This window comes from Scleropages formosus, unplaced genomic scaffold (genome assembly GCF_900964775.1).
Source record: "Scleropages formosus unplaced genomic scaffold, fSclFor1.1, whole genome shotgun sequence".
Lineage (NCBI taxonomy): Eukaryota > Metazoa > Chordata > Actinopteri > Osteoglossiformes > Osteoglossidae > Scleropages > Scleropages formosus.
The window spans coordinates 186,802-201,097 of NW_021641042.1; the positions used below are offsets into that span (position 1 = coordinate 186,802).

General features: G+C 44.0%; 1 gene segment (V, D, J or C); it reads left to right on the top strand.

The window, feature by feature from the left end:
* Positions 1–9,648: 9,648 nt before the first annotated feature.
* LOC114909748 (Ig lambda chain C region-like) lies at positions 9,649–11,890 on the top strand (the record flags this gene model as incomplete). The annotated part of the segment is given in 2 exon segments: positions 9,649–9,682; positions 11,318–11,890. Coding segments are annotated over 2 exon segments (351 nt in total), but the record flags the coding sequence as incomplete, so codon positions are not given.
* Positions 11,891–14,296: the final 2,406 nt, after the last annotated feature.

Here is a 14,296-nt window from a genome sequence, read left to right on the forward strand (position 1 = left end):
ATGAAAGATGGCTGTCAGTCATGAAGAGTTACACTGACGAGACTATAAAGAGTCACAGGACACTGAAGCATGTGTTGTCAATGCAAAGTGTTTCTTCCATGCAAATAACCCTCCTGTATGTATCAGGAAGCAGAGGGGACAAAAGGAGGAGATTCCTCTCATGAAGCTGAAGTGACACAATGAGGTTGAACATGTGGTATTAAGGTTATTTCAGTTTGTCACAGTCTCACAAAACCATTGCAAATTACCGCCTGTCATGATCTCTGACGATAAGAGTCAAGATGGACGCAGCAGGTCTCGCGCCCGCAACCACGTCAGCACACCTGAACCCATCCATCCATCCATCCATCCATCCATCCATCTATCCATCCATCCATCCATCGTCAACAACAACAACTTGTCCCAAGCAATGTCATGGTGAGCCAAAGCCTTACCAGGCACCGCAGGGACAACCAGGATGGGACACCAGTCCATTGCAAGGCATCCAAAGCAGGGCTCAAGCTCCAGACCCGCCACATAGCGGGCACCCCCCGTTCTACCACACCCTCTCCCCCCCAAAACAGGAAATCCTTAGCAACATAAAAGGAGCAACAGAAAAACATCCAGCTGCAGAATCTTGATCAGCTCTTTACTGTGTTTCCTAGTGATCTCAATGATTCTCCTTCTGTCTCTGCTCACCTGCTTCTAAACTTCTCTTCACAGTGTATTTGTGTTCTAGTCCAGAGCTCAAATTCTGCCTGCGTCCATACATCGCGCTCTTGTCCCAGTCTTGTCTTCCTGCCCAGACTAGGTCACTTGTCTGTGCACTCAGTGACTTTCCCTTACGAGACATTCAGCGTGTCTCTTCACTCCGTTTTCCTTCTGTCATTTCAGCATTTCTTTACTATGCACAGTGCATACAATATAGATGTATGTGTGTGTATATACACACACACACCCCCCTCGGCCACTTAATTAGGTACACCTGTTCAACTGCTCGTTCACGCAAATATCTAATCAGTCAATCACATGGCAGCATCTCAATGCATTTAGGCATGTAGACATGGTTAAGACAATCTGCTGAAGTTCAAACTGAGTACCAGAATGGGGAAGAAAGGTGATTTAAGTGACTTTGAACATGGCATGGTTGTTGGTGCCAGACGGGTTGGTCTGAGTATTTCAGAAACTGCTGATCTGCTTGGATTTTCATGCACAGCCATCTCTAGGGTTTACAGAGAATGGTCAGAAAAAGAGAAAATATCCAGTGAGCAGCAGTTCTTTGGGTGACAATGCCTTGCTTATGCCAGAGGTCAGAGGAGAATGGCCAGACTGGTTCAAGCTGATTGAAAGGTAACAGTAACTCACATAACCACTCGTTTCAGCTGAGGTATGCAGAAGAGCATCTCTGAACACACAACACGTCGAACCTTGAAGCAGATGGGCGACAGCAGCAGAAGATCACACCGGGTGCCACTCCTGTCAGCTAAGAAGAGAAAATTGAGGCTACAATTTGGCTCACCAAAATTGGGCAATAGAAGATAGGAAAAACGTTGCCTGGTCTGATGAGACACAATTTCTGCTCTAACATTCAGATGGTAGGGTCAAAATTTGGCGTAAACAGCATGAAAGCATGGATCCATCCTGTCTTGTCTCAACGGTTCAGGCTGGTGGTGGTGGTGTCATGATGTGGGGTAAATTTCCTTGGCACACTGTGGGCCCCTTAGTACCAATTGAGCATTGTTTAAACACGACAGCCTACCTGGTATTGTTCCTGACCATCTCCATCCCTTTATGACCACAGTGCACCCATCTTCTGATGGTTACTACCAGCAGGATAACGTGCCATGTCACAAAGCTCAGATCATCTCAAACTGGTTTCTTGAACATAACAATGAGTTCACTACACTCAAATGACCTCCACAGTCACCAGATTTCAATCCAGTAGAGCACGTTTGGGATGAGGTAGAATGGGAGATTCACATCATGGATGTGCAGCCGATAAATCCGCATAAAGTGCGTGATGCTATCGTATCATTATGGACCAAAATCTCTGAGGAATGTTTCCAGCACCTTGTTGAATCTGTGCCACAAAGAATTAAGGCAGTTCTGAAGGCAAAAGGGGCTCCAACCTGCTGGTGTAGTAGTGGTTAGATTTGTTGCCTTTGGACCCAAAAAGTAAAAGGTCCAAATTCCACTTCTGGCTGGAGTACCCTTGAGCAAGGTACTTGCTCTAAATTGCTCCAGGAAAATTACCCAGCTGTGTGCATGAGCACATAATTGGAAGCAAATAAGCCTTGCAAGTTGCTTTGAAAAAAATGTCAGCAAAACAAATGTAAATGCTATGTCAATTGCCACCATACAAGGAGGAAGGTGGTCATATGGTCTTTACTGTGAAACATTGTGTCTTAAGCTAGCTCTTGCTGTCTTCTTTCGCTTCTTTTCTTTCCTTCTGCTTGTATTTGAATGCAGTTCACATGAGCTGGAATGGAACAGGTCTCCGTGCTCCTTATTCTGATGCCAAGGAGCTGTCCTTGGTGCTGACGGTTTTCCCCCTCACTCCGTGTCACAGGATATTTCTACATGCAAGGACTCACACCTCTAGCTGGTTACAGTTTTGGTTTCCTAATCTAGTTTCTTTAACAGAAAAGAGTAGACAGATCTTTGTAATACATTGTCTTTTATCGTGTCCTTTTGAAAAGCTTTTACACTTTAATTCCTATTTTGAACATCTATAGTATGAAATATATGTAGTTGCTGTTATTGTTACAGAAGAAGCACAGTGTCTGCGTGCTGTCTATAGTGAAAGAAATAGTAGACAATGAATAAAATAACTATTATAGGAATAGATTGTATGCACAATGAGCAAAAATATAGTTTTTTCTGAATAATAAGCCTGTCCAGGCTGAACCCTGCCTTATCTTACTGTGACATCCAGGGACCACACAGACACAGATGTGTATTATTTTAGCATGCCCATATGTATTTTGGGGTGTGAAACTCACATGTAGAGTGTAAATATGAGTGTACAGAGTAAATTAGAAGAGAAAGCGCAGGTGTGAAAGGAGAAGAGAGCAAAGTGAAACAAAGGGCTCTTTAAACAAATACCATGATTTGGACCCAGGCCTCTGGTGGTTTGTTTCATTACTGCTCACAGGAGACATGACACTTAGATGCTTTTCATGATTTTCTCCACATTACTTCTGCAAGCATAGGTTTAAAATTTTTGCAGAATCTCACATTGTACGCTCATACTTAACTAGTTCCCAGATGTTGCTGTAAAGTTTTTTTTTTCGTAGTTTTGTTTATATTTTGTCACAGTCTCAAAGTAAGACCTTTATACCTGGGTTTACATTATTACTGTGTTCATGTCCTTGACAGAAAAGTCAATGTTACCAGTGGAACCAGCAGTTAGTCTATAAGATCTCCTGGGAAATCATGACCAGCATCTGTTCTGCTTCACACATTTGGTGAAATACACTGCAGTCAGCTTCATCCGAACCACTGTGTCACTATGTGAGAAGAGCACTCTATAAAAATAAATTGAATTGAACTGAACTAAACTGAACCACAGGGGGGTGCAGCGGAGCAGTGGCGCAGTAGGTTGAACCGGGTGCTGGTCTCTGGTGGGTCTGGGGTCCGAGTCCTGCTTGGGGTGCCTTGCAGTGGACTGGTGTCCCGTCCTGGGTGTGTTCTCCCTCTTCTATCCTTATGCCATCTGTTGCCGGGTTAGGCTCCTGCTCCCCGCGACCGTGGTCATGTGATAATTGTAAGGCTCACAGATCTATGGTTGAATTCAGGGTAAAATGAAACTAACTCAATACAGAGGTTTCATAAAAATAGTAATATGAAGGAAAATAACCATGAAATGTTTTAAACCACCTTCGTCCTCAGCAGCTGCAGGGGGTCCCAGGTGCAGCAGTACAGTGCAGTAACTGTACAGTGTGACTGAGGAGGTTTTTGCACGGCTCTATAACACTGTGTGAACACATCACCACTATGGTAACTCTGACAGTAATAATCTCCTGCATCTTCAGCCTGGACTCCACTGATGGTCAAAGTGAAGTCAGATCCAGATCCACTGCCACTGAATCGATCTGGAATCCCAGACGCACGGGTTGTAGCATAGTAGATAAGGAGTTTAGGAGCTTCTCCAGGTTTCTGTAGGTACCAGGCTAAATCAGTGTTGTCATCAACAGCAGTACTGCTTTTACAGCTCATACTGACTGTCTGTCCTGGTAGAACAGCTTTCACTGCAGGACTCTGAGTCACAGTTATTTGTCCTTGGGATTCTGAAAGAAAAATAAAAGTTTCATAATGAACCTCACACTAAATAATTTTGTTATTTAATATAATGTAATAAATGTGATTTTTTTAATGCACACACAGAAAAGAGTTGCACACATATCTTGATAATATTCCTTAAACTCTTACCTTGGATGAAGAGTAGAAGTGTAAGTGCAGAGATGACGACACTGATAGAACTCATCATTGTTCTTTTCAGTTTTAATCCCATGAAGGACAGTTGTCAGTCATGAAGTGTCCAACTCTGAGGACTATAAACAGTCCCAGAGCATTGAAGCATGTGCTGCCCATGCAAAGTGCTTCTCTATGCAAATACATGCAACACAGACTGATAGAAATTTTTAATGTGTTCAAAAGCATTTTGATAAGTAGCCTGTATGATCTGTTTCTTTGTTTCTTTTTAATTTACTGTGATTAATGGTTTGGAGGTTGTTGATTTTGTTTTTTGCTTTTTAGTCCTTTGGTTTTTCTGTCTTTTTATGGTGAGTGATTGATAAGGTATCAATTTCAGTTAATTTATTACACTAAATGTCTGTTTGAAAGAAGGGATTTAATTCTGTGCTGTTGTTTACATTGTCACTGTACATTTTACATTGTGTCATAGTTTTATATATAAAAATACCCAGTTTGTGAAAGTCTGAAAAAAAGAGCTAAAACCCCTCCAGTACTGAAAATTCTCTTTCTTAATTAACTATATTATAAAAATCTCATTAATTTATAACCATAGATTGGGGTTTAGCACAAGAAAAAAGAAGTTTACCAGAAGAGGGAGCCTGTTTTTTTGTCACTGTATGTGGAGACTGGAATTTGGAAAACCATGTTACACAGAGAGGACACACACACACACACACACACACACACACACACACACACACACACACACACACACACACACATATACTGGCTGAAACTGCTTTTCCAGTGTGGGGGTCGCAATAAACCAGAACCTAAAGTGGCAACACAGGGCAAAAGGCTGAAGGGGGAGGGGACACACCCAGGATGGGACGCCAGACTGTCGCAATGCACCCCAAGCGGGACTCTAAGCCCAGACCTACCAGAAAGTGGGACCTGAGCAAACCCGTTGCACCACCACACCCCCATTACAGGAAGGACAGTTTTCTAAAAAATTCTTCTTTACCAGTCGCCATATATTGTTTTAAATGTCTCATAACAACATGTCTCATAAAGCATTACTTTATATACACTGTAAAGGACGAGCAGAGAAGAACCACACACACTATATATACAAAAGAAAAGACTGCACAAGTCACTCGAACGTGACACATGGCACTTTGTACAAAGCCTCAAAGGCACATGTCACTGTAAAGAAAAATAACTCGCTGCACAACAACTGGATCCTCTGCTTCCAAGTCGCGAATTTTCCTCCAAAAATGTACTTGAAGGGTTAAATTCTTCCAACACACTGTTCCTCTACTTATTTATTTATTGTGCTCCTACGGCTCACGCCACTTTTTCTAGGACTGTCTCTTGTGCTACAGTGTAAATTAACTTGAATATGTAGATACAGCAGCGAATAGTCGTGACTGACCAAGGTTTACCTGTCACGCCCCCCACAGAGCCACAACAGGGAACACCTGCTTCGAATTATCAAGCACAAACTTAAAAAGGGGCTGCAGAACACAGTCTGATGCGGAACCTTGTTCAGCCTTATTGATCACTTGCGCTCCTAGTCTTGCTCCTTGTTCCTCGCCCTGCTTCTCGATCCTCGTTCCTCGCCCTGCTCCACACCCCTCGCCCTGCTCCTCGTCTCCAACTCGCTGGTTTGCCTGATCGCTCGCCTGTTTCTTGGATTACGGTTCTTGGATTTGCCCCTTTGGACTCTGCTTGTACATCATGACCCTTTGCCTGTTCCCTGGCAATGTCTACTGAACCGCCCCTTGACCAAGCTTCCTGTGCCCCACACTTGGGTCCAACGCAACCGCTCCGGGAGAATAGCATGACACTCAAAATCTCTCTCACCTTCCTGCTTTGCCTCTGCTATGCTGTCTGCTCTCCCTTCTGGTCCGCAATTCTCGGATCTATCAACAGACGATGCCACTAACACTTTCCTCTCTAACCCTGTCTTCCTCCCTTGACTCTCTCTGTCCATTATCTTCCAGACCAGCACACCCCAGTGCCACCCCATGGCTGACTGATACATTACATGCAAACAGGACCGGTGTGAATATGACGAAAATCCAAGATTCGCTCGGACCTGGATGCCTGCAAACAACTCTTAGCTACTTTTTTCTCTGCTGTCTCTTGAGCTAAAATTACCTTCTACCACAACAAAATACAGTTTGCAGCTAAAAAACCACACAGACTCTTTGCCAGCTTCTCATCCCTCCTGGGTCCTCTGCCGCCCCCTCCTCTGTCTTTTCTCACTGCTGATGAATTTGCTTTGTTTTTCAGAGACAAAGTCAATGCGATTATGGACAAGTTCTCAGCATGACCCTGTGAAGTGATGCTCTCTAAATTCAATCCGCTCTCTGAATCTGAAATCTCCAGCCTCCTGATATCAGACAGAGCCACCGCCTGGTCACTTGATCTGATCCCATCGTCACTCCTACAGACCATCTCCCCGCAACTCTCCACCTTCACCTCTAAGATCACCAACTCCTCGCTCCCTTCTGGCTGTTTCCCAGCTGCCTTCAAAACTGCTCTCATTTCACCTCTGTTAAAGAAACTCTCCCTGGATCCCAACTTGGTTCAAAACTGCAGATCAGTCTTCCTCCTCCTGTTCCTGTCTAAAACTCTAGAGCGGACGGCCTGTGATCAACGCTCTGAATTCCTCACCCAGAACCATCTCCTCGATGGTTATCAGCCTGGTTTCAAAGTTGGTCACTCCACTGAGACCCCCTTCTGGCGGTATCTCACGCTGTCCAAGCTGTTAGAACTGCCTCCCTCTCCTCGGTCCTCATCCTCCTTGATCTGTCTGCAGCATTTGACACTGTCAACCACTGGATTCTACTGTCCTCTCTTAGTCAGCTTGGGATCCAAGGTGCGGCACGAAGATGGTTTGAGTCCTACCTATCTGACAGATCCTATCAAGTAGTCTGACGGTGCTCCTATTCTTCTCCTCTGCCTCTTTGAACGGTGTCCCGGAGGGCTCGGTACTGGGTCCTCTTTTCCATCTACACCTCCTACCTCGGTCTGGTCATAGCCTCCCATGGATTCAAATACCACTGGTACGCTGATGATACCAAGCTCTTCCTCTCCTTTCCGCCTGGAGCATGAGACATTTCCACACGCACAAGTTGTGTTTGACTTGCCAAAGCATTCCCATGTATCTCCCCTACTCATTTCTCTGCACTGGCATCCTATAGCTGCCCGGATCAAATTCAAGACCCTACCTATTGCCTACAAAGGCATCAGTGGAACTGCTCCTAGCTATTTACAAGACTTGATCGACCGCTACACCCCAATCAGACCACTTCGCTGGTCTACTTTGACCCGCTTGGTGGTCCTGCACATGAAAGATGAAGCATGGAAGTTCTCAGTTCTGGCTCCGTTGGAGTGGAATGACCTCCCCCATCACTCAAAACTGCTGAATCTCTGTCCACATTTAAGAAGGGTCTAAAAACTCACCTCTTCCGAACTCACTTCGCCCATGATTTCAAATGCTCATGTGTGGTGTAAATGTTCATGCACCATAACTTTATGATAATTCCCAGATAAGCCTTTACACAACCTCTACTCCTATTTTGTATTGTACATAAACATTTGTGTACCTTTAAAAAAAAAATTGTAGGGAGGTGATCAGGATTATTCTGTGCTGAGTTTTGTGCACATACTTGTGCAATGAACATCAGAACATAAACTGGAAAGAAACAAACTAAGTTTCCTTAAGAATCACATGTCTGCTACTCTGTCTCTCTTTCTCCTAATGTAATGCACAAATTGTATTTTCGCCGAGATGTACGCCGCTTTGGAGGAAAGTGTCTGCTAAATGAATAAATGTAAATTTAAAGTTATTACTCTTGTATTCCTTTCATTCCTGCGAGTTCCCCGGTGTCCTTGTTTCCGTGTCTCCTTACCCTGTGCCTACGTCTCCCTGATATCCCGACCCACAGCTTTGTTTCTGGACCACGACTTTGGATTTTCCTCCGAACGACGGTTGCTCCACGTTAACTTGGTGCCTGTCCTTTGATTTTGTTATTTCACCTGCCCCTTGTCTGCCCACGCTTTGCAATAAGCGGTGCACCTGCAATTGGGTACGTTGCCTTTGTTCCTGCCTGCAAGCATGACACAAGTTACATCCTAGAACCTCCTCTAATGTCCCACTTTTGATCAATGTGCCACAGCTCCATCATCTGGTAACATGTCTCAATCGCAGTGAATTGCAGTCAGTACCATGTACTCTCAGTTACAGGTATTGTAGGTAGTTATAAATGGACTGAATAAGAGAGTTAAAACTGTAGAACTGCATACAGTGTCCATCAATACTGAAAATAAATTTGATTTATCTTCTGAAATCTTGAGGTCATTAACAAAATTAGAAATTCAAAACTGGGCCCCGCAACATCTGGACGTGAAATGGACACAGACGCAGGTGCGATTATCTCAGCAGCAACGTCTATACACAAGTGTAGAGAAATTAAGTGCAATGGTAACACAATGAATACAGAAGAAAGAGACACACAGGCTCTTCTTACAGTAAATTAAATAGTTGTTGGTGTACAACACAAATACACTGAGACTGGATTTCGACGGAGATGGAACACGAGATGTGGAGAGAATCACAAAGGACTGGAGCAGAAACACAGTGGAACAGAAGTTGGGAAACAGCTTGGTAAACAAATATCATGAGGGAAGCCACAGGAAAGTAGTAAAATGCTGATCAATAAGCCACAAACCAGTGACATGACTTCAGCCTTTTTATAGGACTGGGAGCTGTTCAGCTGGTCAACTAAGGTCAACTGAGGTCAACTGAGGCCAACTGAGGTCAACTGAGGTCAACTGAGGCCAGCTAAGGCCAGGTGTGTTGATGCAGTTAGATTGATGCTGGACATCAGGGATTTCGCCCTTGGGGTCGTGACATGGACATGATATGAGTTTAGAGACCATTGGTTTGAGAGGGTCTTGTTTTGCTGCATAGTCTGATATTGACGACTCAAAAGTTATTGCTGGTATTTAACATTCAGCTTCTCAGTTTTACATAATGAAAGATGGAATAAACACAGAAAATAAGAGAAAAATTCAATATAACTGATTAAAATATGCAATAGTGGAATCTGTGTTGAAAAGGTGTGTTCAGTGGTGCTGTGTGTCATCATGACAATAATCCACGGTGAGCAGTGAGAGACACACTGGTGTCTCACAGGACTTTTTGTCCAGCCCCTCAATGACTTTCACTCACTGTGGAGGACTTTTGGTAGCGGCACCAAACTGGAAGTTGGCAGTAAGTATTTCATCTTTTAACTCAATACCATCGACATCAAAGCTCTGCACAGATACTTTTTATGTGTTTTTCCTTTGTTCTCTGTTTCACTGTATTGTCATATTTATACTTCATATTCATTCTCTAATGTGCTCCTACCAGATGTTTTCTGAGAAACATTTTGCTCAGGGTTTTAATTATTTGTGTAAACTTTTCCTCATTCGGAAAATATGTTCCTTTTTTTTTTTTTCTTGTTTGTCTTTTTCGCTTCATTTCGTCAGAAAACTAAAAATAAACTTGTCAGTAGAAAAGACAAGAGCAGGGGATCTGACGGTGCGGTGCATTTTATTATAAAACTTAAAAGCTCCTTTTCACATCAGTCATGGACACACCGCTGTGATTCTTGTCTTGAAGACACCAGACATGAGACTAAATTAGTATTTACCATGAAATGCCGGTAAATACGGTATATTGACGGTACACTGGGCGCTGGAGGTTTTTGTACGAGCACAAATTGGGTCTGAATCACTGTGGGTCACTTTCGGCGGAGGAACCAGGCTGGAAGTTGGAAGTAAGAAACTTTTTCTGCATTATATCCTGAACACTGTAAAGTAATGAATGTAACTCGTTTTATTCCCTTAGTACATATTCTTAAGCTGAGTGTCTCACGTGTATTTTCAGCTCTTTCAGTCAAGTCGTTACACTTAACGTTTGGAAAAAGAGCTTCAAATCGTTGATGTAGCAAAATGTTGACAACTCATAGATAACAACGATAAATAAAAATCAATGCGATAAATAACGATAATTAATATGGCGATAAGCGTCTTTACTCTGTTCACGGATTTTCTGATTTATATTTAAACCTGTAAAAATGTTTCAACAGAGTGTTTCCAGCTCTTTTCAAAGTCGTTACACTGTACCTTGGTTTGGTTACAACAGTTTCAAATGATGTTCGAAATATTGACAGCAACACAGAAAACAACGATAAATACATAATAATAAATGCGATAAATAACGATAATATGCGATAAAAGTCTCTTTTACTGTTTGTTCGCTACGGATTTTCTGATTTACATTTAAACCTGTAAAAAAATGTTTCTTCTGCTTTTCACTGTTTTATAAATTCATTATTTGTTCCTCGAATTAATGTTTATTTTTCAGCTGTCAGTAATAATTAAGATGAAAATAATACAAACAATGTGATAAATAATTGATGCGCTTTGCCAGTTTGGTCATTAATTCAATATGTATCCAGTTGTCTTGACTTTGAACTGAATTCAGTCCATCACTGATACACTTTCAATCAGTGTGTTATAAAATGAAGAAAAGCAGTGTACGGAAGGGCTGTATGAACATGTCCAGAAGGGTGGAAAAGTGACACATTATGGTTTGTAATACTGAGCTGCGGAGGTAAAAATGACCTCTAAAGGAATAAGGATCTGTTCTCTTGTATTAATGGCACATTTTGATACACCTCATACATACTGTGGGCTACATTCATAAACTGCCTATCCATTCCTCCTTTGAGCGTTAACTAACAGCTCTTTTCCTCCTCCGCTACGTACAGGTGATGAGACACAATGCGATGTCCGCTGTTAAAGGTGTTCCGTCCACTCGCTGCCCTCTCTCTGACCTCTGACCTCTGCCGTCTCCTAGGCAACGCTGCCCCCGTCCTCACGGTCCTGCCCCCGTCCAGTCAAGAGGTGTCCGGTAAGAACAAGGCCACGCTGACGTGTCTGGCCAACAAGGGCTTCCCCTCCGACTGGAAGCTGGAGTGGACGGTGGACGGCAGGACCAAGCCTGGGGACGCGAGCCGCGGACTCCTGGACAAGGACGGCAAGTACAGCTGGAGCAGCACGCTGACCCTCCCTGCGGACGAGTGGACGAAGGCGGGCACGGTGGTCTGCAAGGCCACTCAGGGCTCCCAGACTCCAGTTCTGGAGACGATGAAGAGAGCCGACTGCCCCGTGTAGATGGGCGTCTCATTACTGTGTTTTTACTCTGTGCTCTACTCCACTCTTACTGTTTTCGTAACTAGTAACATAGAGGTTAATAATGTGCTTTGCTCCACTATATATGTGAGACCCTTTACCTTGAGCTTCTCAGTATTATCCAGTGTGTCCTCTGCTCCTGTTCTGTATTAGATTATTGGTGTGTTACACTGTGTGATCTTGTGCTTGAGTGACGTCTGAAATGCAGCTGAGAATAATAAACGTTTATTGAATCAAATACGCAGTTGTTGTTTCCCTTATTAATACATATTGTGTCACATGAACTGTAATATAAGTGTTCATTTCAAATGATGAGCACAGTCCTGTTCGCAAAGAAGGCATAGAAAGTACAAGGAAATGTATTAATTCAATGAAAATTTATATTTAAAAAAATGGAAGCGAAATACAAATAATTTTGTCATTTAATACTGTTTGTCTTCCTTGAAGGAAAATGTTTCATTATTTAACGGATGATGTATATCAAACAGAAACAGTTTGCCTGTTACCATAATGACACACACACACACACGACTGCCATTGTCATAATACACACGCACGCACACCTTCAGAGCTGCTTGTCCCATATGGGGTCACAGGGAACCGGAGCCTACCTGGCAACACAAGGCGTAAGGCCGGAGGGGGAGGGGACACACCCAGGACGGGATGCCAGTCTGTCGCAAGGTACCCCAAGTGGGACTCGAACCCCAGACCCACCGGACAGCAGGACTGTGGTCCAACCCACTACGCCACCGCACCCCCCCATTGTCATAATAAATTCTGTTTATCATCTACAATAATATTCTGCAGATTTTTACATACATTTACACACACACACACACATTTTCAGAACCGCTTGTCCCTTACGGGGTCACGGGGAACCGGAGCCTACCCGGCAACACAGGGCGTAAGGCCAGAGGGGGAAGGGGACGCACCCAGGACGGGACGCCAGTCCGCCGCAAGGTACCCCAAGCGGGACTCGAACCCCAGACCCACCGGAGAGTAGGACTGCGGTCCAACCCACTACGCCACCGCACCCCCCCATTGTCATAATAAATTCTGTTTATCATCTACAATAATATTCTGCAGATTCTTACATACATTTACAGCCAGTTTCTATTTGTGTTTCCTTTACACAAACAATAAAACTAGTTGCAATAAGTGTGTGTTCAGTGTGAGAGACAGAAGCTCCCTGTGACCCCACACTGACAGGGAAGGAGGAGAATCCCTAAATCATGGGGACTCACACACATGTGAAAAGATCATGAAAACATAATGGTTTCTTGAACGTTTGGTCTTGAGCGTCTCTTTAACTCTTCAAAAAAGTGTTCAGACAAGTGCTGCATAACCTACGTTTAGTGTTTCTGTTCTATGAGCGGAAAGGAAAATACTGCACTGATTGTCCCTTCCTGCTCTAACTACTGTAACAACTGTGAGCTGAAGAAAGACAAAGAGTTTTACGTGAACTACATCATGCTCTGTGCTGCACAGACACACACAGAAATGGAAGTACAAGTTGACTCAAACTCCATGTAAAGGGTCAGATGATTCTTTCTGGTGTCTCTTGATTTACCGTAAGCCCCCACCTCACAGCAGCCCCCTGGGGACGGGGGCACATTTGCCTGCTCTATTCTGGGAGCAGCAGAAGCGTCCTGCCCATGCAAATGTCAGTTTCAGCCCAACGGTTCTTGGTGCGGTTTCACTGCCTGAAAGACCCTGCGCTGAGGCAGGTGTGTGTGTGTGTGTGTGTGTGTGTGGGTGTGTGTGTGTGTGTGTGTATGTGTGTGTGTGTGTGTGTGTGTGTGTGTGTATGTGTTCCTACTACACTACAGTTCACAATAACTAACTACTAGACTAAAAAGATAAAAAATACACACACATATTTTCTGAAAAGCTTGTCCCAGACAGGGTTGCGGGGAGCCGGAGCATGACCCCGCAACACAGGGCGTAAGGCCAGAAGGGGAGGGGATACACCCAGGACGGGACGCCAGTCCATTGCAAGGCACCCCAAGTGGGACTTGAACCCCAGACCCACTGGAGAGCAGGACCCAGTCCAACCCACTGCGCCACCACGCCCCCCCAAGATAAAATATGAGAAAAATAAATAATAATTGAAAAAAAATAAACAAAGATAAAGTTAAAGTAAGAGAAATGACTCCAGTGGAGAGAGTGGACAGTTTCCAGTACCTGGCTGTTCATGTCATACAGGACTTGTCATGGTCCTGTCATGTTAACACCCTGGTGAAGAAGGCCTGGCAGCATCTCTATCAATCACCTTAGATGCCTGAGAGACTTCAGACTGCCCTCTATAGTGCTGAGAAACTTTAACACCTGCACCACTGAGAGCATCATGAGAAGAAGCATCACAGCCTGGTTTGGGAACAGCAGCCAGCAGGACAGACGGGCTCTACAGAGGGTGGTGCTGTCAGCTGAACGTACCATCCGAATGGAGCTCCCTGACCTGCAGTCCATCTACAGCAAGTGGTACTGGAACAAGGTCAGGAAAATAGTGGAAGACCTCAGCCATCTGAGCAACGGACTCTTCTCTCTCCTGCAGTCAGGGAAGTGCTTCTGCTCCCTAAAGGCCAATACAGAGAGGAGGAAAAGGAACTTCTTCCCTCAGGCGGTTCAGGCCCTCAACCAATAC